The sequence below is a fragment of the Mustela nivalis genome, assembly GCF_964662115.1.
Source record: "Mustela nivalis genome assembly, chromosome: 13".
In the NCBI taxonomy this organism is placed as follows: Eukaryota; Metazoa; Chordata; class Mammalia; order Carnivora; family Mustelidae; genus Mustela; species Mustela nivalis.
This window is the reverse complement of record NC_139032.1, coordinates 34,696,116-34,722,206: the sequence shown is the minus strand read 5'-3', so window position 1 is coordinate 34,722,206 and position 26,091 is coordinate 34,696,116. Positions and strand designations below refer to the sequence as shown.

At 37.1% G+C, this 26,091-nt stretch overlaps 1 protein-coding gene across 15 annotated transcripts in view; it reads left to right on the top strand.

The window, feature by feature from the left end:
* Window positions 1–26,091, top strand: part of PTPRD (protein tyrosine phosphatase receptor type D) — a 194,094-nt gene that overhangs the window by 155,304 nt on the left and 12,699 nt on the right. For all 15 annotated transcript variants that reach the window (XM_082694980.1, XM_082694978.1, XM_082694974.1 and 12 more), the window contains 3 exons: window positions 23,916–24,201; window positions 24,627–24,805; window positions 25,632–25,758. In XM_082694980.1, the coding sequence (XP_082551106.1) occupies window positions 23,916–24,201; window positions 24,627–24,805; window positions 25,632–25,758 (592 nt within the window). The remainder of the gene's footprint in view (window positions 1–23,915; window positions 24,202–24,626; window positions 24,806–25,631; window positions 25,759–26,091) is intronic.

Below are 26,091 nucleotides of genomic sequence, written 5' to 3'. Positions count from 1 at the left end.
AAGCTTCTGAAGCCTTTTGAGGCCAAACCTTGGAAGTCACACATCATCACTTTCACCACACTCTTTTGCTCAAAACAAGGCAAGGGCCAGCCCAGATTCAAGAGGGTAATGAAACAGACTCCTCCACATGATGGGAGAAACAACAAATGATGTGTGACTTCATTTATCCCAGGACTGAGTTCTATGTCAATGAACCTTATTTACTGGGCACACACAGCTCTTCTCTCCATTCCTGCCAGCCTGGCTGAGTCCACAGTAAATGTTCCTCCCATGGAGCAATACCCACAGGCCCACCCTAAAATACAGAGGGTTTCTATTGTTGTTGTTGATACATGAAATAAGTTTTAAAAAAGTAGAGGAAAATATATGTAATTTGTTTTGTAACTGCTACCTGATTCTTTTTCTGAAATATCAACATCTGTGGCAGGAGAAATTTATACTCTTTAATCCCATTTCATCCTATCTCAAAAATATTTTCTTTATATCTTCCTGTGATTTAGGAATTAATAGATTTGATAAGCTTCTTTACAGACTCAATGATTTCAGGAATATGATTCATTTACAGTGAATCACAGACCGGGAAGGGACATCTCAAGCTTTCTAAACAACTGACCCTTCCCCCTCTCCTTCTCTCTCTCTCTGCCTTCTTCCCCTCTACCTCCTCACCCCCTTTCCCTTTCCACTGCATCTCTTTAATCTCAGAGATAAAATAGAATGAGACCCAAGGAGGTTGACAGCTTTCCCATAGACTCTTGCTGGACTCAAGTCTTCTGACTGTTGGCTCAACATATTTCCCACTGCATTATAGTCCTTTTTATTTTGGTCCAGTTAATATGATTAAGGGGTCCTTTAACATTTTCTAGCTGAATTAGGAAAATAGCCAGAAAACACCTACATAGCAGCAGGGACGCATTATGTTTGAAACTAAGATGGTTGGAATAGGTAATTTTGATGCATTACAGCCAGTTAAGTGTCACAGATCTTTAAGACCATGACTGATTGAAAGAAGGGCTGAGGGGTAGCTGGACAGCAGCCTGGAGGTGCTGGGCACCCAGGTGGTCAGTAAGGCTGGGGCAACAGAAAATGGTAGATGGAGGCCACAGAGAGAGGGAGGGGATGTTAGAGGTAAACTCCTCTTGCTTTCAGTAATGCCTGGAGCCATGATGGTGGAAACCACTCAGGCCACTAAAAATGACTTTACATGATGACTTGGCAGCCCTACCCTGGTTTGGACTGGCAGCCTTCTATATCTGCCGCTCCACTGGAGCTCCAGCCTGGCTCTGCCATGGCTGGAGCGTGAGCTTTTTAGTGGCCATATGCCTGGGAGGCTCATCATCCACAATTTCCTCATCCCAGGCTCCAGCCAAGTGCAGCAGATGCTATTGTTACTTCTTCTATTGAATAAAGTAGGAAGCAAAGAGAGAAAGAAATTTGTCAATATTGTTTTTCTGTTGGAATTGAAATAAAAACTGTGTGTGGTATATTGCCTGAGAGTAACCGATGTGCCAAATCCCCATTTTTTGTAACACACATAAGATAAGAACCTGTTCCTATATTTCTTAACATAATGCAAATGACCTTCTCCTTCTACTGTAAATGTGTTACAATTATAGCCATTGGACTTCTCTGTTTGGATTTGCGCTTTTTCTTGCACTTGGAAACCCTTTGCTCTGACCATGCCATCTGCTGGAATCACTTACCTTTCTTTCACACACTCACAGTCTTTGTTATATGCCCTAATTCAAGCTATGCAAAACTCTGAAATCTTTTATGTAAATAAACAAATGTTTAGCAAGTATTTTTAAATACTTTGCCTTGATAAGTAGCATTAATAAGGTATATTTATGTTTCTAAAGAAAGTACAGCTGCCAAGAGAGTTTCTCACAGAAATGTATTCTCACGGAAGAGAATCTTGAAATAAATGCCTGCATATATAAATGGTTTCTGTGCTGAAGATAAACCACATGATGATAAATTAAGCAAACAGGAAGTCTCTTTTTGGCATAGAACATACCTGGGGTGAGGGACGGGGATGGGGAGAAGGAAGTCTTAAGACTCTGCGAAAGCCACCGCTCCTCCCCCCCTACCGCCATGTTATCCCATCAAACCTGTTCAGCCCTAATAGGACACTGATGACCCTGCAGATTCCCACTGATTTCCACTGCTCTACTCTCACCAGCCTGGCTGGGCGCACCATGTTTTTCCTTCATAGGACAGGAGAAGAAAAGCAAAACCCTGAGTGTAATCTAAAACACAGGTTTTTTTGCCAGTCTATGAAATAAGAAAGCAGGAAAAAAGTCCATTTAATATCTTCCAAAACTGCTACCTAAATTTTGGACATCATCACCTTTTCTTTTTTATATTCTGATTTGTTTTTTCGTTTGTTTGTTTGTTTGTTTTTCCTTTTGGATCTGTAGGTGCCCCCAGATTTGTATGTAAGAGATGTGAGTTGGGATGATTTTTTCTATCTGTACTTTTTCACCTCACTACCATGGTCTCTAGCCAAAAAAAGTAGGACTAAGTGGACAGAGCCTCCTCTTGTCACTGAGGCTAGGTTGTTAACATGATTTGACCTACCCATTGCCTTATACAGATTGAGAATGCTGGGTATTTTTAATTATACTATGCTTTCAGACTAAACTCAATTGAATATTATATGTGAATATAGAAGATAAATATACAAAAGATGGAACCTCAGTAGGTCACAGTATAAGCCTCTAAATTTTATCAAGAGCCAAGTTTGTTAAATTTTAACGGTGACAAAAGGAGGACCATGGATTGTCTCAAACTATGAAGCATGTTTTACATACATCTTAGAACCTTGGTGAAAATCAAACTCCCTAGAGTAGTTCATACATAGAGAATTTTAAAAATGCAAGGCAACAAATTAAGCTCTTAGATCTTAAAGCTTTTATAATAAGAATATGCTGATAAGAACTACTCAGAATCCCATGACTTTTACTCCATATTTGGCTCTCAAGTTAAGAAATGAAAATTACACATCTAGAAAAATAAGATATATTGGCCTGCCCTTAAACTATGATATCTTGTACAAATCATTTGCCTGCCTGAGTTCTATTCCTCTAGCAAGGTAAAGAATAATCTGGTCATTTGCCAAAGGTATCTTTTCTACATGGGAAAACTGCATACAATTTGGTAGATTAAACAGTTCTTGATGATGATGATATGATGATGATTAGGAATTTTGGTTTTATGAAAGCCATAAAAAGAAGTTTTCTCCAACCACCTTCAAATTCAGTCCCAACATGGATTCACAGGTGATCAGTCACTTTAGAAAAACAAGTACTGTGTGATCTCTCAAATGGGAATCTAGAAAACACACACATAGCAAAAAACAAGAGGCTAATAGACTCAGAAAATAGATTGGTGGTTACCAGAAGCAAGGGGTTGGGGTAGTGGGAGAAATGGACAAAGGAGGTTCAGAATTTAAAATAATAATAATCATCATCAATTAAAAATCTCACTTCATCAACCTTAACTCAGCTGAATTCTAGTCATGCAGACAAAGTATCTTGCTCAGTCTGGACTCTTGTTCACTATTTTCATTTGAAAAACCATAGCCAATCATGTTGCAAACCACAAAATTCTTTATAACCTGTGGTTAACATTTCATCTCTCTTTTGTGTGTCTGGGAATGATTGACTTGGCCTCAGATTATTTTCTCTGATGTACTACAGCCTGAAATTCACTTGTTATCTTGGTTCAATTAAACTTAAAACTATTGATTTGTTGGGCACAATAGTAAAGCCACAAGTCGGCAGTACCTTTCCTAGAATTCAGTAAGAATCTCTGTGAATGTGGTCGTTAGAAGAGCTATGTATATATACCTTTGTTGTGCTTATATTTCCTAAAGGCTTAAGAATTAACAGATTTTAAAAATTTGAAATGATAATTCTGCATGTAAGTCATTTTTAGAGTGAATCTTCATGGCAATCATAGCATGCAAAGGGATAACAGTCCCTAAGGTGAACACTGCACATTTTGCTGAATACTGCCTACATTTCCATATAGATAACATCAAGTAGCACTTCTGCAATTATCGCTAGTGTCCACGGTCTCTCTTTAAAGCTGCATCATATCAAAGTTTGGCTCTGATATAAGAAACTTAGGTCCAGTCTTATCTATTAGAAGTCAGTTAAGGGTTCTAAACAACATCTTCTTTGTTATTTTTCCCCCTGAGGGACCCTACACTTGGAAAGAGCTTTATTTTAGGGGAAAAATAGTTTATTTCTCCTAATTTTTTTTTCAGTGTAACATTTCAAACATACCCAAATGCAGAGAGAATGTATAATGAACCCCTAAGCACCTATCTCTGGCTTCAGTTATCAACATTTCAAGCAGTGTTTACATAAATGGCAGTTCATTTTCTATTTTTTAAAAGAAACTCATTACATAACTGCCATTCAACATTTGAGATTTTAATAACCTGGGCAGCCTTTGCTCAGGTAAATGTTCAATTTCCATGAACATACTTAATGTAAAGGGCACTCCTTACCACTGGCTCCTGGGGAAAGATGCCTGACTCTGTCTTCCATGCCACCATAATCTTGCACTGCTTCTCTAAATCTAAAGTCTTAACAGCATCACAGTTTTCATATTATAATTATTTTGGGGTATGATTAACAGTGTCATTTTAGTTTCAGATGGGCAACATAGTAATGTAACAGTTCTAGAGATTACTTGGTGCTCACCACAGTGAGTCTAGTCATCAGCTGTAACCAAATATCATTTCTATAATCTTATTGATCATATTCCCTGTGGTGTACCTTTCATGTCCATGACTCATTTATTTTGGAACTGGAAGTTTGTACCTTTTCTTTCTTATCTATCTCACCCATGTTCTCACCCACCTACCTATTGACTACCACTTGTTTGTGTCCTGTATTTAAGAGCCTTTGTTTTGTTTTTTGTTTGTTTGTCTCTTTTTTCTTTGTTCATTTGTCTTGTTTCTTTAATTCCACATATGGGTGAAATCTTATAGTATTTATTTTTCACTGTCTGACTTATTTGACTTACTACACCCTCAAGTTCCATTCATGTTGTTGCAAATGGTAAAAATCACATTCTTTTTTATGGCTGAGTAATATTCCTCTGTGTGTGTCACCTCTTCTTTATCCATTCATCTGTAAAATGAACATTTGGGTTGTTTACACATGGCTGTTGTAAATAATGTTGCAATAAACACTGGAGTGTGTATATCTTTTTGAATTAGTTTAGTTTGTTATGTTTTCTTTGAGTAAATACCTAGTAGTGGAATTAAAGGATCATATGGTATTTCTATTTTTAATTTTTTAGGAAACTCCACACTATTTTCCACAATAGTTTGCATTCCCACCAACACTGGGCTCCTTTTTCTCCACATCCTCATCAATACTTGTCATTTCCTATCTTTTTGATTCCTGCTATTCTGACAGGTGTAAAGTGCTCTCATTGTTATTTTGATTTGCATGTCCCTGATGATTAGTGATATTGAACATTTTCCTGCTCATTTTTAATTGGATTATTATTGCTTTTACAGAGGAGTTGAGTGGTAACAGTTCTTTATATATTTTGGATATTAACCTCTTATCAGAAATGTCATTTGCAGATATCTTCCCCATTCAATAGGTTGCTTTTTTGCTTTGCTGATGGTTTCCTTCACTGTGGAAAAGCTCTTTATTTTGAGGTAGTCTCAATAGTTGATTTTTTTTTGTTTCCCATGCCTCAGGAGACATTTCTAGAAAAATGATTTTGTGGCTGATGTCAGAGAGGTTATTGCCTATTTTTTTTTCTTCTAGGACTTTAATGGTTTCAAGTCTCCCATTTAGGTCTTTAATCCATTTTGAGTTCATTTATGTGTGTGGTGTAAGAAAGTGACCCACCTTTCTCCTTTTGCACATAGTTGTACAGTTTTCCCAGCACCATTTGTTGAGAGACTATCTTTTTTATTGTATATTCTTGCCTCTTTTATCACAGATTAATTGGCCATATAAATGTTTATTTCTGAGCTCTCTGTTCTGTTCCACAGGTCTGTGTGTCTAATTTTGTGCTCGTACCATACTGTTTTGATTACTATAGCTCTATTGTGTATCTTGAAACCTAGAATTGTGATACCTCTAGCTTTGTTCTTTTTTCTCAAGATTGCTTTGACTCTTTGGGATGTTTCTGCCTCCATACAAATTGCAGCATTATTTTTTCTAGTTCTATGAAAGATGCTGCTTGTATTTTGATACAGATTGCATTGAATCTATGGATTCTTTTAGGTAGAATAAACATTTTAACAAAACTGGTTCTTCCTATCCATGAGCATGCCATAGTTTCCTATTATTTGCATCAAGTTTTGAAATGGTTCCAGACTATTGAAACCACCTCCCTCTTTGGAGAGCTTGTTTCCAAAATTGTACTTAGCAAATTTTGACTTGCAGACAGCTATTTTTTTTTATTCAATGCATTTATTTTAAAATTAAGGTTTTTTTTAAAGTCTTAGTTCATCATAGGCTCACCACTCTTATTTAACATTCAATGCCTCACACTCCCCTGTTTAAAGCTTCCTTGTTTTAGTCTGTGAAAATAAAGCTGAATTCAGAAATTATCAGCTACCTGATTTAGGAAAAAAGAGAAATAAAAATAGCAATTTTGCAAATCCAAATGTTGAGTTTTTCCCAAACAATTATCAGTACACATAATCCAATGAATAGTTTCCATACCCATTCTCTACTCTACAAGAAATATAAAAACAGAATTCAGACTATCTAATTAGTGTATGTGTAGACTCTGTCCTGAGTTGTTAATAGATGTTATCTGGGGAGTTTTTTCTATAGTTAAGAAAGGAATGGGTTAAACTAAGTTAAATTACTTTACAACAGAGTTCCCCAATCCTATATAGTACTCATTACTGTTGTGAACTTTCAAAGGGGAATTTCTGAAACTTATTTAAACATGAAACTCTATTCCCCTCACCCTTGGCATTCTTGTTTTTTGTTTTGTTTTGTTTTTATTCAAATTCTAGTTAACATACAGTATAATATTAGGTCCAGGTGTCCAATAAAGTGATTCAACATATCCGTACAACACCTGGTACTCATCACATCAAGTACACTCCTTAATCCCCCTCATCTATTTTACCCATCCCCCCAGCCCCTTCCCCTCTAGTAACCATAAGTTTGTTCTCTATACTTATGAGTCTGTTTCTTGGTTTGCCTCTCTCTTTCTTTTCTTTTTTTCCATTTGTTTCTTTTGTTTGTTAAATTCCACATATGAGTGAAATCATATGGTATTTGTCTTTCTTTAATCGCTTATTTCACTTAGCATAATACTCTCTAGTTCCATCCATCTCATTGCAAATGGTAAGATCACATTCTTTTTTAAAACTGAGTAATATTCCATTGTATGTATATACCATTCCTTCTTTATCCAATCAACCCTTGATGGACATATGGGCTCTTTCCATATTTTGGCTGTGGTTACATTGCTTCTATAAACACTGGGACGCATGTGCCCCTTTGAATCAGACTCTCCATCTGTTAAATTTAAAGGATTGTCTTGGCGGTGATTCTTAAACTTCAGCATGCATCAGGATCACCTGAGAGGTGTATTGAAACTCAGGGTTTTTGCCACTACCCCAGAGTCTCTGATTCTCTAGGTCAAGGTAGGGTCCCCAAATCTGCATTTCTAACAAATTCCTAAAGGATGCTGCTTGTCAGTGGTAGCACTTTGAGAACCACTAGATTAGATCATCTCTAATATCCCTTTCAAGTCTAAAATCTGATTCACTTGTATATGGCATTGTTTTATCTTGACATGATAGAAATCAGGTTATAAAATGGGATATTAGCTTCATTAGTTCATTAGTATAGGTCATTAAAATAAACCATGCAAGAATAGAAAAATTGCATTAGCTACTCTGCCATTAGCCAATGAATTAAAATATTAAACTCTAGGTCCTTAATTCATAGAAAAAAGAGTAAGAAAATGAACATTTATTAAGAATATATATTAGGGCACCTGGGTGGCTCAGTGGGTTAAAGCCTCTGCCTTCAGCTCAGGTTATGATCCCAGGGTCCTGGGATCGAACCCCGTATCGGGCTCTCTGCTGAGTGGGGAGCCTGCTTCCCTTCCTTTCTCTCTGCTTGCCTCTCTGCCTACTTGTGATTTCTGTCAAATAAATAAATAAAATCTTAAAAAAAAAGAATATATAATTAAAGGGATTTTTTTTTTTTTTTGCCAACAATAACCTTATAGCAACCTTTAGAATGGGTTTAAATTTTAAAGATGAGAAAACTAAGGCTTAGGGAAGATAAATACATGACCTAACGTCACACAGCTAGCAGGTGGAAGAGCCAGATGTTGAATCTCTAAAGTCCATGTTCTTTCCACTTGCCAAACTGACTCATAAAACAAGCATATCACATCACTGCTTTCCCTTTCACACTTACGTGAAAACAAAATAGTCCATTTCACCAATGCAGCCAAAAATTCAATTATGTTTAAATTATTTTAATCACTAAAAAGTGAACTTTTAAGAAAAAAAATAGGATTCTTTAGTGTGGTCAGTATTAAATTCTATAGCCAGAAACTGCATTTCTTCCCAGTACTATAACATCCAACTATTAGAGATATGAGGACAGAAATGGTATCTAAGAATTCAGCTTCACATTTGTCTTCCCTGGATCTATGGTACACATGAAAAAAAATGCTTAATAAATATTTGATGGATAAATGAACATGACTGGAAGTGTTCTTACCCAAAACGATTCCAGGAACAAAGCCATGAAAGAATTCTAAATGGTATAATCTGTGTTGTATAGGTAAAAAATTAAGAAAGGGCAGTAGCATTATTCTTAAAATGCCAAAAGGTTTCTCTTGCTACTTGGTTGGGAGAGAGGCTGGAAGTAGGCTCTGGACCAGATTTTGTGGGCACCAAGCCCTGTGGGACACTTTACATTCATTATATGTGAGGCTTTGTAAATGTTGAGTCTAGGGCTTGCATCCTAATTACTATTATGTCTGGTATTAATGGAAATGTATGCTGCAACCCTGAGAATTATCAGGGTAATAAGCATCCCATTCCCAACATCTTCCTCCCTATATGAGGTAGATTAAGTCTTTAAAGAGAAGCACTTAGTGCCCCCAGAAAAGAAAGCACCATATAGTGTCCCTGATGTTAAGAAAAAGTTTATTTTCCTTGAATGGGTTCCTTACAAGGAGCAGTTGCCCATCCCTGATCACCACATTCCCTCCACTTTCAGAGCACACAGACAGGAAATAAAATAAGCTATTGTTCTTCTCAGATGCAGTATTATCTGCTGCTCATATGCTGAATCCAGCTCTGGATTTGCTCCTGTACAGAGGGTTCCAGTCCACTGAGGAAGGCAGCTTGGGGTCCCCAAATTGGCCTAAACTCCATGAGCAAGGTTGCTGAGGCATGTGATGGAATGAGCATTGCCAAGCTGTTTCTGTATCTCTTGGGGAGCTGCTAAAATGAAGCATTGCCTTTGAAGAGAATCTTCCAAGGGAAGTAGCTTTGCCATCAATGAATTTGTACTCCTCTTCCTGCAAAGTTAGGAAAAACAGTTCATCCATAGCAATGACTGGAGAGCAAGGAAGAGTTGGTGCTCAGCAAAACAGCCCCACAGCATGTGAGGTTCCATCTGGTTACAGCAGGCATCTCAAGTTCTATGCACATGGGATGTCAGATGTTATTGAGTTAATTCTTCCATAGATTAAGTGCCTTATCAATTACTTAAATATAGTAATTTAGAAGTCTCTTTAATGAAAAGGTGAATTTTCAGCCCCCCGCCATGGTGCATGCCTGTAGTCCCATTTATTGGGGAGGCTATGGCAAAAGGATGGGTTGAGCCTGGGAGTTCTGAGCTGCAGTGAACTGTGCCCATTGGGTGTCTGCTAAATTTGGCATCAATATGGTGACCTCTCAGGAGCAAGAAACCCCAGGTTGTTTAAGGAGGGTTGAGATGGTCTAGGTTGACAACAGAGCAGGTCAAAACTCCCATACCGATCAATAAAGGAGCAGATTCTCACATCTATGCCACTCATCATCTATATATTTTAATGCTTATGAATATTTCCATATAATTAATACTGTAAATGGTAAGTGCTGTAATTTCCTTTGACCTATGTTGCCATTAGATACATTACTTGATCATTGCTCTCAATGAATCATTTTATACACACGTATTTAGTTAATTGGTTATTTTTTTTTCCTGCCTGTGTTTATATGTAATATACTCTATAAGGGGAAGGAAATCAGCCTGCTTGCAGCTGAGTCTGGTGAAAGAGCAATTAGGGTCTATCAGAACAAACAGCTGTCAATAATGAGTTCTGAATTAAAATTACTAGCAAAGAAAGGAATCTAGACATCTGCAGGAAATGTGAAAATATTTTTATAACCTAATAGCTGAGATCTGGACAGGGGTATCACTGAGTTTTCCCAGCTGTACCTGCAATGTATTTTGTAATATTTCCAGACTAAAAGAACACCGAAATTCATTGCATAAACTAGGCTACATTTTTTAAATGTTAGCTGCCTTTGATCAGTGTATATTTTGATTTCATGTAATCAGCATGAAAACTTTCTATTTCAAACTATTTTGCTGTGCCCCTAGTTATAAAATGTAGCTTAAAAATAGTTCTGTTATCTTTGTATTGTGTCTTTCCAATCAGGGTTCTGCTGCCTGGATATTTTTCTTTCTGTCTTTGGAAAAATATTTTTGGGTCTTATTACATGGTATCTGATTTGCTCATATTGGGGTTGTTTCTCACAAAAAATAAACTTGCAAAGTAGGCTTTTGGCATCTGAGTTTTATTACAAGATAATTCCATATATGTACAGGTATCTGGAGATAGTAAAGTATTTTGTCTTAAAATTAAAAAAAGAACATACGTTTTTCAGAGCAAACTTCACAATCTCCTTTTTGCATTGAAATTTTAACATGGTTAGGTCAAAAAATCTATGTGAATGACAGGTCAGAATTTTTATTTTAAAGGTCACTATTTTTTCAAGATTTTGTTTTTTTATTTATTTGAGAGAAAGAAAGAGAGAGAGAAAGAGAGAGATATTGAACTCGGGCAGGGGGAGAGAAGGGGAAGCAGACTCTCCACTAAGCAGGGAGCCCATGGGCCTCAATCCCAGGACCTTGGAATCATGACCTGAGCCAAGGGCAGATACTTAACTGACTCAGCCACCCAGGCACCCCAAGATTTTGTTTTTAAATTTATACACACACACACACATACACACACACGGGCATAGATAATTAATATATTTTGTACATTTTTTGTACCTATTTAGTTATAAAAATATGAGAAGAGTATTTTCTTTGCCCATGGACTGGCAACAACAGGAACATTTTGGAGCTTGTTAGAAATGCAGCCTTGATTTCTACTCCACACCTACTGTAGTGGAGTCTCTAGGACAGAACCCAGTAATCTCTTTTTTAACACTGAAGGAATGTGTGCTTTGATGCCTCGTGGTACATTGCCTGGTGCTTGATAGATAGAAGAGGAATCTCTCATTTTGTATTTATTGAACGAATTATTGAATATTTTCATCTTTCTGTTGTCACAGTCTCGTGACCATGTTCCCCATCTTCTGATATTACTTTTCAGAAGAGGCATTCTCTTCTGAGAAAAGTTCTCTACTCCCATCATCCAATATGACCAGTATGTCATTCTAAATACACTCAATAGTCATTTGTATTAATTAAGTACCCATCATGTATGAATACTATGCTTATGGAAAGTCATCCATCTATCTGGAACAGATAGAGCTGACATCAGTATAACTAGTTAATATATAGCCAGGTACACAAAAATCTATTTTGACAGTGCTTCAAAAGCCACTTAATGCATTTCACTTGGGGCAGTTGAATAGAACAGGGAATCTAATGTTTCATGATTAAAGGACAGTTATAGGCACAGTATGTCTCTTTTAGACCTACATTCTTGCAAGCCTAAATTGATAGAATCATGGACTTAGGATCCATCTGAGAGCTCTAAGGAAGATTGTTTCCAGTAAACTACCCCTACCCCCTTCTGGAAACATGAATCTGGGAAAGAGGAGACATAGACCTAAGCCTCAGGTCTCAGCTCTGCTCTAATAGCCACAAGATCTTGGTCAAATTCTTAACCCTCCCCAGGTCTCGGGTTCCTCCTTTGAAAAATCCAAGTAAGCAGACAAATTTGAAGAGGTAAGGAGAAGTACTGGTGCAGGAATTCAGAAACCTGTGAGTTTAAGAAGCCAGATCAGATCCATGGAGACACAGCACAAAGGCCTGCTGGGGGCCTACAAGGGGTTATAAAGAAGTGAGGCAGGCCCTGTATGAGGCAGTAGGTAGCGAGACTGAGATTCTTACTGCCTTACAAAAAAACTTGTGGGCATCAAACAAAAGAACCCAAGGGAAAGGACCAAACTAAACATAGAGACACCAATTTGTAACCCCTGATTTAGATTTTAGATCCTTTAAAACCGTTGGACAATTTATGTCTAAATGAACATACTAACATCTTTGAAAAGGAAAAATTAAAACCCTGAAAACTTGCCCTTGTGGGAAAACATTGACATATTTCCCAAAATGATTAAAATAAAGTTGCTGAAGTTCAATTGCTGAAGTTTGATATCTTATAGTTTCCTTCCCCTGACTTTTCTCTTTGATTCTGCTTAAGCTGAGTCAGGAATAAGGGCATTTATATTGCTATGGCGAATCTGCTGCATTCATGGAACAGGTTTTACACATTGTAGTTGACACTACTATAATGTTCTTTGGGTTGAGCAGTATACAGCCTATGCAGCTTTACGTGGCAGGCCTGGTTAATAGTTGTATCCACTTTCAGAATGTAGATAATTTTGTGTCATTATGAAAATAATTGAGAATATGAACTGATAGGCCATTTACAAAGAAAATCTCTGTGAAAATGATATAGTTCCATATTCTTCTATAGCATCATTCAGTTGACCTCATTCAGATTCAAGTCAATTACCAATTATTGGGGCCAGCTGAGTAGGTTTCTACCTGTGCCCAGTGGCCTCCTCAATCCATCTGTAAAATAAGACCTGCTATGGCATATTCAGGGTTCTTTAGGTAAACATATTAGCCTTCTAATTTATCTTGAGCACCACATTATAAGAATAATAGGGACTGTGTTTGGCAGATAATGCTGAGACAGAGCCAAAATCATACAGAAGTCTTTGGAGGATTTTTGTTTGAGTCAACATAATTGAAAGGAAAAAATATGATTTGGTCCATGTGGATTTTTTTATAGACTCTTTTTAAGAAGGCCCCCTCAGATCATGATGGAAAAATAAAATGTCCTAATGTGATCTGGCTAGGTTATCCTTGATATCTCAATATTCTAGACTAAGATCCTTTTCATGTCAGTTTCTCTGTGCTTAGCTTCTGTTGCTTCTCTGTTGATGAAGTATGAACTTCTGATCACTGGAGGATGCCACCCAAGAGGGCAAGACACTTTTTTTTTTCCTAGAGTGACAAGGTTCTAGGTTATCTCATCCTAACTTTTGTTTATTCTAACTCATTACTAAGCATTCTCTTCTCTATGCTGTTTTCTCTATTGCTCTGTTTTCTGAAACCCACAACTTAAAATCCTGTGCCAAATGGCAGAACCAAATCCTGGTTGTAAGTAGTTGCCAACATTGCCCAGACTTCTCCTGAGAATCCATCTCTGGGCAATATTCCTGAGCTAGAGTGGATAGGATTCTACCTTTAGGATCTCTGTCTCTTCTCTATCTCTTTAAGATCTCAACTGTATATTGATCTTTAATATCATTATAATAGCAACTTTTATTCATTATTCTATATTACTTAATTCCATTATTGCATGATTATGTTGTCCTTTTTTAGAAAACAAACAAAAGAAAATTTGAGTGGCTCAGCCGATTAAACATCTGACTCTTGATTTCAGCTCAGGTCATGACCTCAGGGTTGTGACGTGGAGCCCCACACTGGGCTCCATGCTGGGTGTGAAGCCTGCTTAAGATTCTCTCTTCTTTTCCCTCTGTCTCCTCCCCCACATGCTTGCTTGTTCTCGCTCTTTAAAAAAAAAAATAATAATAATGAAATGAAATTTAATCTAAAAAATTGAGCACTTCAACTAAGGTAAAAGTATCCCCTTACAACACCAAAACCAATACCAGTCTCCTCTAAGAGGTAACTTTTGTAATAATTTGTATATCTTTGCAGATCGAGTCCTATCCATCAACATGCATGCATATAAAAATATGTAATCTTGTTGTATGGTCTTTTTAAAAAATAAGAATGGCATCATGATGTGCCTGTTGGTCTGCAACATAGTTAGGTGGGCTAAATAAGGTCTTGGACAATTTTTGTTTGTTTGTTTGTTAATGTGTGGATTTACCTCCTTCTTTTTACTGGTATTCCTGGTATTTATATATTATAATTTAACCATTTCTTTAGTCATAGTAATTGTTTTACATAATTAATTTGTTATTTCAAATAATGTTGCAATGAAAATCCCTTCCTAAGATTCTCTTAGGAAGAATATGTGTACGTATGCCTCAGTGATGGATTTCTATAAATAGAGCTACTGTTTCAAAGAATACATGCACTTGAAATTTTAATGAACACAAAAATTGCCCCCTCCAACATCTATAAAACCTCGGCTTTTAGTCTGTGTTTAATAGCATAGAAAATTTTAATTGACAGTTTGTTCAAAATATTTAATTTTATTTTATAATATATAAAAGTAAATCAAGCAGATGAATATTTATGTCAAAGGAATTGGCATAATTTCTCTTGTCATTCAAGGCAAAAGAGATGCCAGAGGATGTGATACAAAACTACTTCTGGGTCAGTTTTTTGTAGAAAGCGCTAAATACTCTGGAGTTTCCCAGTATAGTTGAATGTTAAGTTAAATGTTAATTTTTAACTAATAAATGAAGGAAGAGTTTTACAAGCACAGCCATATCAAAATCACATCACAGTTATAGCAAGACTGTCATCTGACTAATCTTGCAAACATCGGTCATAAAACTCAATCCATTCTCTCATAGATGTCCTTTCTTATGTTTTTGCAGTTGGTAAATGCCATTTTTGTTGCAGCCGAACTGTAATATCCAATCTAATTATGAGCTGATATATGTACAAAATGCTCACCAAGATTCCTGGTTCATATTTTACTGACTTTGCATCTAACTAAATTGATCTGTAAAATCTCCTAATTCTATTGTCTTTTTTTTTTTTTTTTTTTTGCCAGATCATTGAAGTATCAGTAAAGGGTCCACATTAACACTCCACCAGTTTAATCAGAAAACCAACTTTTAAGCAATCCCCAGAATGATTTTAGTACAAAACAGCCCCCTAATGCCTCTTAATGTTTTCCTTTTGCACATTACTACCGTATCGCATCACGGGACATTAAGCATATTTCAACTCATGGGACTAACTCAATCATGTTTTTAGAAATTGAAAACAAATGTTGTAACTGGATGAATGATAATATTGAAGTAATAACAATTTCCTAGTAGGCGTACTTGCTCAATGAATTGCATAGTCTTTCAGCTTATAAATACTGGAATGTCTATCACTGACTGAAACGGTTTTTGTTGTTCTTCTTGCTATTGTTTTTAAGGCAAAATTTTGTCAATAATTTGGTTTGCTTTGGTGGCATCATTGTCTTCACTGGAAGGTAGCTCAGAAAGTTGGATTTACTTAAGAGGATGCAGGAACCAACCTGATGCTAGAGTTGATTTAACAGTGCTGTCCTCTTCCCTTTTTGCAGGAATGTTCTGTAACATAATAAATGTTCTGAATTGTACTGGCCTCAGCATGAAGCACGGGGTTATGCACTTTTTTTTTTTTTTTTAAGATTATTTAGAAAAATCTGTCTCTATGCTTGGCAACTACTCTGACAGAAAACAGATAAAAATAAGGGTGGTTTATCAGTTTTGCTGTTCTTACCATGTTTCAGGTTGAAGGCTGTTGAAATGATGAAAAACAAACAGCACTAAATAGGGTTCCGTCATTATTGCTGCTATGAGGAGCTGAGTTTTTCAGGATCAAAGAAAAATGCATTTGCTTTTAGAACTACAATCCTTCATTTTGAGAGGTGCACTGCATTCAGTACTGATGGGTGAAAAATAGAGCAAATTGGAGAAGGAAGTAAAATATGTGCTGTTGCGGAAACGTGGAAATTCAAACAAAAGTAGGCTGGCGTACTTCTAAAAGCTCTGAATTTTCAGCGTTCAGTTTCTTAAGGAAAAAGTGGTGCCTGAGGTTTGTTGTTTCTGAGCAACTGGAGCAGAGCATAAACACAGGTTGCTTCCATCTCATCAAACTTTAAGAACTCCCTTTATTTCTGTAAACATGTATCAAAGTAGTATTTCCACACCAGGGGACTTTGAGGAATGTTCCTGTGTATGTCATTGATCCAAAAGAAACAACTTCAGATTTTTAAATTCAGATTTTTAAAAATTTGCAACTCAAGTTGAAGACTTCCTATTTCCCTGGCATGGAAATTGCCATGAAAAATTGTCAAACACAGTAGAGACAAGGAAGCTGTTGCTCTCAATCTCCTCAAGGAGATTATTAATTGACATAAAGATAATAATGAGAAAACAAATATGAGGTAAGGCAATTGCTAATAGAGAAGTATACACTTCCACGGAGATCCAAGGAGGAGTAAACCATGATCAAGTAAATCTTGATCAAGGACATGGCATGTGAGAGGAGTCTGGAGGAAGGTAGATATCAACATGTAGACCTGATACAGAGGAGGAAAGGCCCAGAGCTAAGAAAGCTTTAAATATGTTTTAATTAGCCTGGAGCTGGGGAAATCCATGACTCTTATAATGAAAGTATTTTCCGAGTTTTAACTAGGTAAAAGCAAATAAATATTCTCAGGTAGACAAAGCATCAGGAATAATACTATCCATGCATATTTTACATAAAACATTATTCAAAGACATATGCCAGCAAACAAATAGATGTATCAGTAAAAAAAAAAAAAAAAAAACCTCAAGAGTTGGTGATGCTATTATCCCGCAAATATTTACTGAGTGCCTACCATGTGCTGAGACATCAGTGAGGTGGTAAGCGAAATGAATGGAAGATTCTATCATCATGGAGATTTCAGTTTAGCAGGAGAATTAGGTACTAAATACCATATGAGTAAATATATAATTATAAATTTCAACAACTGTTGTGAGGTACATGTCTATCATGCTGGCAAAGCACTTATAAAGAATTTCAATTGATTTAAATTGATACCTGCTATGGACTGAATTGTGTCCCCTCAAAATTCATATATTGAAGGCCTTACCCTCCCTCCCCTAGTGTAACTGTATTTGGAGATAGAGTGCTGTCTCTCTCTGCCCATGCACAGGGAAACACCATGTCAAGACACAACTAAAAGGTTGCTATCTTAAGCCAAAAGGAGAGGTCTCACCAGAAACTAACCCTGATGGCAGCTTAATCTTAGACTTCTGGCCTCCTAAACGTACAGAAAATACATTTCTGTTGTTTAAGGCATCCAGTCCTAGAGGACACACACAATATCTAAAGGACAAAGAATGGCTTATTGATTGAAGAAGGAAAAGATTTCTAGGAGAGAATATCCCAAGAAAAGGCCCTGGCATGGAAAATAGCTTATCCTATTTGAGTAACTAAATGAAAGCCAGGGTGGCCGAAAGGCAACGTGGGGAAAAAGGGCAGATTCCACATATTTATTTTCCATTTTAAGTGTTGTTTATAAGGGGCACCTGGGTGGCTCAGTAGGTTAAAACCTCTACCTTCAGCTTAGGTCATGATCCCAGGGTCCTGGGATCGAGCCTCGCATCAGGCTCTTTGCTCAGCAGGGAGTCTGCTTCCCCCTCTCTCTCCCTGCCTCTCTGCCTACTTTTGATCTCTCTGTCAAATAAACAAATAAAATCTTTCTTTAAAAAGTGTTGTTTTAAACATTTTTATTGGGGCGCCTGGGTGGCTCAGTAGGTTAAAGCCTCTGCCTTCAGCTCAAGTCATGATCCCAGGGTCCTGGGATCGAGCCCCGCATGGGGCTCTCTGCTCAGCAGGAGGCTTGCTTCCTCCTCTCTCTCTCTCTCTGCCTGCCTCTCTGCCTACTTGTGATCTCTGTCTGTCAAATAAATAAATAAAATCTTTAAACACTTTTATTAAAGGTATAACTGTATTAACAGTAATTCTCTAAAATAACTGTTTTACTTATATATAGTTCTCTGATGTCTCTTCTTACAAAGATACCAGTCTAACTGGGTTAGGGCCTCACCATTATGACCTTATTTAACCTTATTACCTCCCTGAGGACCCTGTCACCAAATATAGTCACGTTGAGGGATAAGGCTTCGACATATGGATTTTGAGAGGACACAATTCAGTCTATAACAGGTATCAGTTTAAATGACATTTCCTCAAAAGTACTCAGCCAGCATGATGTATATTTACCTCATAGCAGTGGTTGGGGATTTAAAATTACCTACTTATTCATATGATTACTTACTGTCTAATTCTCCTGCTGAACTGTAATCTCCAAGGATTCTGTCGGTTTTGCTCACCACTTCCCCGAAGTCTTAGCACGTGGTAGGCACTCAATAAATATTTGTGGGATAAATATTTGAGTCTTACAAGAGTATGTGGATGGAAAAACAAAGTAAGGATCACTTTCCTGCCTGTCCCTGGCTGGTGGGCATGGATGAAGCAGGACAGCCAGTGTGTGCTGGTAATGTGTAACAACCAGCTCTGTGAGAGGAAAACAAGTTTTTGCTAGTTTCCTTGGTGTAAGTCCTCCCACCATATCTGATTTCAAGATACAAATGTGACATCACTGAATGCAAAACTTGGGAGAGATGTTCAGTAGTACACCATTATATAATAGTTTCAGCTCAAGAGCATAAATGAAAAGTAATTAAGAAGCACTGTGTTTTAGTATACCTTTATTTTAAATATATTTAATTAAGCAAAATTTCTGAGAATTTAACAATTGGCTTTTCCAGCTCCAGCACACCGTTGATGTATAGTTGAATAAAATTTGTAGAGGCTGAAAGCACAGGAATTTATAATTTATTATCATGCAGGGCAGGAGGGAAAAACAATCCAAATGGATTCTTAAATTTTAGACCTGAAGAGTAAAGAAAGAGACAAAGGGAAGAGAAGATCTGAGCAGAGAAGATGCTGATTAATCTTGGAATCTATTTATTTTTAGAGAAACTTGAGGGCAACTTGAAATATAGGTCTCCACTTATGCTCAGTGAAAGGTCTATTGCTTTAGGAATCATTTTTTTTTTTTTTTAAGATTATTGTTAAATCATGAGGGGGAATGAGAGAAAGGAGGACAGAACTTTGGGGACATTATCTACATTTTGAAAGCTGGCTGAGGTGTGTGAATTAGAACAAAGGATACAAATGGAAAAATCCAAAGCATGAGGATAATCAGTACAGACATTAGACAGAAAAAAACATGGCTCACCAAGGCACAATCTGAAGGGATGCCAGTAGGTTTCTGAAGATGGCTTTTAGAGCTTGGTCTTGGTTTCCAACTTGCTAGAAATTCTACCCTGTCATGGAGTCAATAGAACCATTCCATGTGAATCATAGTCCCTTTTGGCTCAACTCATGGGCTGTGTGTTCCGCATGGTTTTGTACTGAAGGTCCCTATTTTCCTACTTTCGACCACAAGGGAAGTATCAAAAACCAAGGGAAATAAAAAGCTTTTCAAGGAACTTGCACTTGGGATTATTGAACTCTGCTAAAAGGGTGTTCTAGAGGGGTGTGCCACAAGAAAGGTATTTTTCTTTTTTGTTTTGTTTTGTTTTCTTCTCTTTTTATTTCTTTTTTCTGATCCAACTGGCAGGAAATAATAGGAAGCAAAGATAGTGCCATGGAATGTGGTGCTAAAGTTTAGCACCACACAGCCTCCCTTTGAGTCCCTTTTTGGCCATTTACCATTAGCTAGAGGACTGGAGGGCAGCTTCCAAATGTTATAAATCATAGAAGGGAAAAGGGAACTGACAGTGACAGACCTTTGCTGAATGCCTCCTGGGAACGAAGCACTATGGTGGGAAGGAGCTTTACTGCCATCTCGTTTACCATGACAATATATGGGAAAGCAGAAAGTTCTTCCAGTGTAACGTATTATTTATTGGAAATAGGAGGATAGAGTGGAGAACAGCTTGAGGGGTAGATTAAAGCAAGATTTTGAAAGCCTAATCTCAAACGATCCTGCAGTGATTTTATCATAATTTTCTCAGCATCAACACTACGTAGGCCTTTTGTCAGCTTCAGAGGTATAATTTTAAAATGCAGTTTGTACCTACAAAGTAACTGTTTCTTCCTTTATGTTTGGAAAACACTCTGTATGGTTAATTCAGCCTTAAGCCTTAAGACTTAAAGACTATAGCGATTTAAGAAAAACGGGAAAGCAAGGAAGAAGTTAAAAGTGATTTTTCTCAAATACCCCCAGCTGTTGATATCTGGAAAAAGTACCTTTTTACTTCAAGCTAAGAGACACCTCTAACATTTAAAACTCCTAAGAACATTTCCTCCTAAAGAAGAGGTAATGCATAAGTTAAAAGGGTCAGCTCCTTCCTTATCTTACATATAAGATTGGGCAGTTAATAGTATTTCAAATTTGGGGGATTAAAAAAATGGGTTTTGCTTAAGGCATACCCTATCTTCTTTCTTTTCTCTCCACAGTTTGTAATTTAGACTCAGACATATATTTTATTTTTTTCTCTCATTACCACCATGAAGAGGTTGCTACTGTTTGAAAATAGTCATTCCTATTAATTTTCTAAGATTCTGTGATATCTTTCTCTCTGAATATGAATCTATGTATCATCCAGACATTTGAGAGTGGTCCTTAATGCGTATTTTGGGGAAATATCCTGCCATTATCTAGAACTGACTTAGTATTTAGGGCTCAGTTATAAGGCTTATGGAATGGTTTCCACTATAAAGAACTGTATGAAGCTGTATCCAGTTAGAAACAATGCACATTTAGGATGAAAACAACTAAGAGACACAATATAGAAAAGGAGAAAAAGGTATTACTCATAGTCTTAGAACCTCCTAATGTAGGAGGTTACTTCTGTTCTCCAGATTCTGTCTTACTCTGTTTCTTTTAATTGCACTGTGATGGCAGATCAGAAGACGGAGACACAGAGGCCACTCAAAGCATTTTCCGGTCTCCTGACCCAGCACCGTGGAGCAGTCCTCAGGCATTCTCTGCACAGTTCTGAGCTTTTATCAAATGTGGGATTTCTTTCACTAACTGAAGAGTCCTGCTTCCTCAGTGGGCTTGCTGAACATGGATGGCTGCTCGTTACATAAGAGCTCTGATGCCAATCCTGACTGATTTTCTTATTTTACAAACATTAGTGAGCACCGACTGCATGCTTGGTGCAAGGCACACAAAGGTAATAGAAAATGTAGTTACTGGATGCACCATGATTTGTGGATGGCAGACCAACCAGGTTAATTAATAATGTGATGTGACAAAGACTGTACTGGGGTGATCAGGAACAGAGGATGATTAATCCTGCCTGGGGCAGGGAAGGAAGTAGGGGATGGAGAATGACAGGAAAAATTCGCCCTCTCTTAGGTTTATTGGTAGAAAAAACTAGATAAAATGGGACTTTGTGGACCTCTCTAATTGCGTGCTAAAAAATAGTCCTGTCACTTCAAAGACTCTGTCTCCATGGGCTTTTGCATTACATCTCAATGGCATGTCACTTTGTGGAAGCTAGGTTTGATCTGTACTGCTCAGTAGTCAAATAAAGGTATTATTTGTTACAAAATGCTTACTTAACCACCTTGTGGCCACTTGGCACTAGAGAAATTGACACTTCAGTTGTGTCAGGCACCCTAGTACTCACTAAACTCATTCATTTGGACTTGGTACGTTCCTTGTTCAAGTGCCTCACTAGGCCAATGGAAAGTTTCTCATGTAACTCCCAGAGCCAACAGTCTGACTGCAAAAGCCATTGTTTCTCTTTTGCTATTCTACCCTCCTCAGTTTCCCCGTCCTTCCTATCCTCCCAAGTCGTGGTTCAAATGCCCTATCATCCACAGAACTGACACCTCCTTAGTCTCTCTCTCTTTCTCTTTTTTTTTTTGTCTTTTAGTATAAATGGTTAAGTAACCTTTTACCTCATTTACAGATGCTAAGCTCTTAAAGGCATGATGTAAGTCATCTTTAATCTTGTATTCCCTATGCTACTTAACAAAGTGCAGTTCATTGAATAAAGAGAAGGACACGGCACCTGGGTGGCTCAGTGGGTTAAAGCCTCTGCTTCAGCTCAGGTCATGATCTCAGGGTCCTGGGATGGAGCCTTGCATCAGGCTCTCTGCTCAGTGGGGAGCCTGCTTCTTCCTCTCTCTCTCTCTGCCTGCCTCTCTGCCTACTTGTGATCTCTGTCTGTCAAATAGATAAGTAAAATCTTAAAAAATAAATAAATAAATAAATAAAAATAAATAAATAAAAGAGAGAGAGAGAAGGACATGTCAGTGGACAGATGGATAAATAAATAACTACATAGATACAGAAATGACAAGAAACAGTGGCATGTAGCTAATGAAAGAGATGTCTGTTGCTTAGTGTCTGTGGTGGTGATGGATACCTATTCCTGTTGATTACATGTTTCCCAGCCAGGTAAATATCCATGATCAAGAGGAGAAAAATAGGGCACCTGGGTGGCTCAACGAGTTAAATCCCCTGCCTTCAGCTCAGGTCATGATCGCAGGGTCCTGGGATCAAGCCCCGCATCGGGCTCCCTGCTCACTGGGGAACCTGCTTCCCTCCCTCTCTCTCTGCCTGCCTCTCTGCCTGCTTGTGATCTCTGTCAAATAAACAAATAAAATCTTTAAAAAAAAAAAGTAAAAAAATGTTGGATTCAACCATACTTGACATATAAACAGACTCATTCTAAAGAGTTTGATATGAGACAAACAAGGCTTACATAGAGATTTAAAAAAAAACAGATGTGTTATTTTGTCAGTATTCTTTTCAACACTTGAGGAAATTCCAATGTTTCAACCACCTGACTCTATAATCCAGTTCAGTAAATTAGATTATCTCCTTGGACCAGCAGATCTTGTCTTTGGGTTTTGCTCACTCTCTCACCTTCTCTTCTTTGAATTGGTTTCCACCAACTGGAAAATGACCCATAAGTCCCAAAGTAATGGAGTTTAAAAAATACCTCAGAGGATCTTCAGTAACAAAGACTAAGGTTTTTATTTTCCCACAGAATACTTGAATTTCACCTGGAATTTCAAAATACATTCGACTCTGGAGGAGAAGAGAGTAAAAACAAAAGGCACACCTACTCTCTAGTGATTATATTTTTAGTAGGAATTTATTTTCATTGTAAATACCCTGCACTTTTTAGAGTGTAACATTTTAATATTTTAATTATCTATTTCCTACTAAGTTGATTTTAAAACTTCCTTGCTGGGCTTTAGAATATGAACTGTTTCAGATTGAGTGATTTTCTAATTTTTATTTCACAAATTGAAGTGAAATAGATGGAGAAGTTTTACAAAAAGATAAAGCCTAATTAGATCTTAACCAATTTTTAAAATATCTTCTAATATAAACAACTTAAGTATTTGTGTTTTTTAACAGTTTCAAAATAATGTTTACTTTGTATTATATGATCAAGGACCACCATATTTTTGGATTCAATTTTTTACATTTTGAAACCAAATTAATTTTACTTGGTATTTGATTCCCTGTCTTCTGGTTATAGTGACTTGATAATACTTTTTACTTTAGAGTGCTCCAAAATAATCCCAAAAGAGAGTTGAAAAGAATTAATGGGTTTAAAGCCCACTTAGTGAGAATTGAAATAATTTTTTATGTTTTGGTGTTCTGATAGATTTATTTGGACTTCTCTTTTCTCTTTGTTTTTCTTGTAGTGCGGGAGTTGGCCGGACTGGTTGTTTCATCGTAATAGATGCTATGTTAGAAAGAATAAAGCATGAAAAAACTGTAGATATTTATGGCCATGTAACTTTAATGAGAGCCCAGAGGAATTACATGGTTCAAACAGAAGACCAATACATCTTTATCCATGATGCACTGTTAGAAGCAGTGACTTGTGGAAATACCGAAGTGCCAGCTAGAAACTTGTATGCCTACATTCAGAAGCTGACACAAATAGAAGCAGGAGAGAATGTCACAGGAATGGAGCTTGAATTTAAGGTATGATATTGGATGTGATGTGGTAATTCAGGAGCAAGTCATCCTGGGATTGTCTTTGAGTTGTGGCTTCACTTTCTTAACCTTTCAAATTCTGAAGTTACAAGATTCACTTGACCTTCTCAAGTGTCTGACTATAAAACACTTTCTTCCTCTTTCCCTTTTCTGTTCTTTGCTTCCTAACAATACCTCAAGCTTTTTTGTACCCTAATTTAAATTGAGAGATCCTACTCTCAGAATGTATTTAAAAATTTGGTAAACTATATGGAATCATTAGGTAGAAGTGAAAAAGCACTGCAATTTGAAGAGTCCTTTGCTTTAAAGTAAACATAAGCTTTATATCTAAAGAGGAAATCTTGAATACGTTGCATCTGACCATAGGCTGAAATTATCTTTGTCAGATTTTTTTCTTTTCTTTTATTCAACAGCGTCTAGCCAGCTCTAAAGCTCACACCTCAAGATTCATCAGTGCCAATCTTCCATGTAATAAATTCAAAAATCGCCTTGTTAATATTATGCCATATGAATCTACGAGAGTATGCCTGCAGCCTATCAGAGGGGTAGAAGGATCTGATTACATCAATGCCAGTTTTATTGATGGATACAGGTATATACTCTTGCTCCCCTGACAGTCCAAAGCCTTGATATTTACATGTGCCCGAGTTTCGCAGCCAGAATGAATTTCATCTCAATTCAAAGCATCTTTTTTCTGCATAGGTCAGCATTCAGACCCTTGGTATTTGTTTTTTATTATTTTTGTTAAGAATAAGAAGCAGTCATGGAATCATTAATCTGGCCTTTTGCACTCTTCCTTCAAAAATCAATGGGTTATAGGGGCACCTGTGTGGCTCAGTGGGGTAAAGCCTCTGCCTTTGGCTCAGGTCATGATCTCAGGGTCCTGGGATCAAGTCCCACATCAGGCTCTCTGCTCAGTGGTGAGCCTGCTTCCCCCTCTTTTTCTCTACCTGTCTCTCTGCCCACTTGTGATCTCTGCCTGTCAAATAAATAAATAAAATCTTAAAAAAAAATTTAAAAAAATCACTGGGTTGTGGAAGGGCTTAATGAAGAAGCTGTTTTACACCATATTTCATAATTTTAATAGATTATATAAAGTCATATCTATAAAATTAAACCACACCACTGTTTCTTAAATGACTTGTATGATATATGAAACTGAGCTATAAGGATTGCACTAAAATTTAAATAATAATGATAAAGACATACATCATAATATTAACAAAGCAATTCCTTTTGCAGAGCCCCCAAAATGTAAATATTCTCATTTGTTTACACAATGTTAATGGACATTTACTGTAATTGCCCTGATAATATGTTTTTAGTTTTCATTACTGGGTGATGTTTATGTACCAAATGTGAACCTTTGCATGTTCTCTGATTACTTTAACATGCTACTTTTATTTTCTGTAATATAGACAACAGAAAGCCTACATCGCTACCCAGGGCCCTTTGGCAGAGACCACCGAAGATTTCTGGCGAATGCTCTGGGAACATAATTCCACCATTGTTGTGATGCTCACCAAGCTGCGTGAGATGGGCAGAGTAAGTGTCTTCTCATAAGACATTTACTCCATGAAGAAATGATGATTTAATCTTAATAACCTAGGGGCCAGCATCACTTCTTAGAAATGTAGAGTTCTCCAGACATCTTATGGACCATTCATTACTCTTTTGTTGATTTTTAACTTGCAAAGCCACATCAAGTTCATTAATTTGTTCATTTTGAAGAAAGAGCTGGTATTTTGTTTCCAGTGCGACATGATCATAGGAGCAAAGAAACAGATGTCCCTGTTTGATATCGGTCCCAACTCTCAGCATAGTCTTTTTTCCTTCCACCCTGGACAAGCTGGAGTTTCATGAGCAAATGTGCCATCA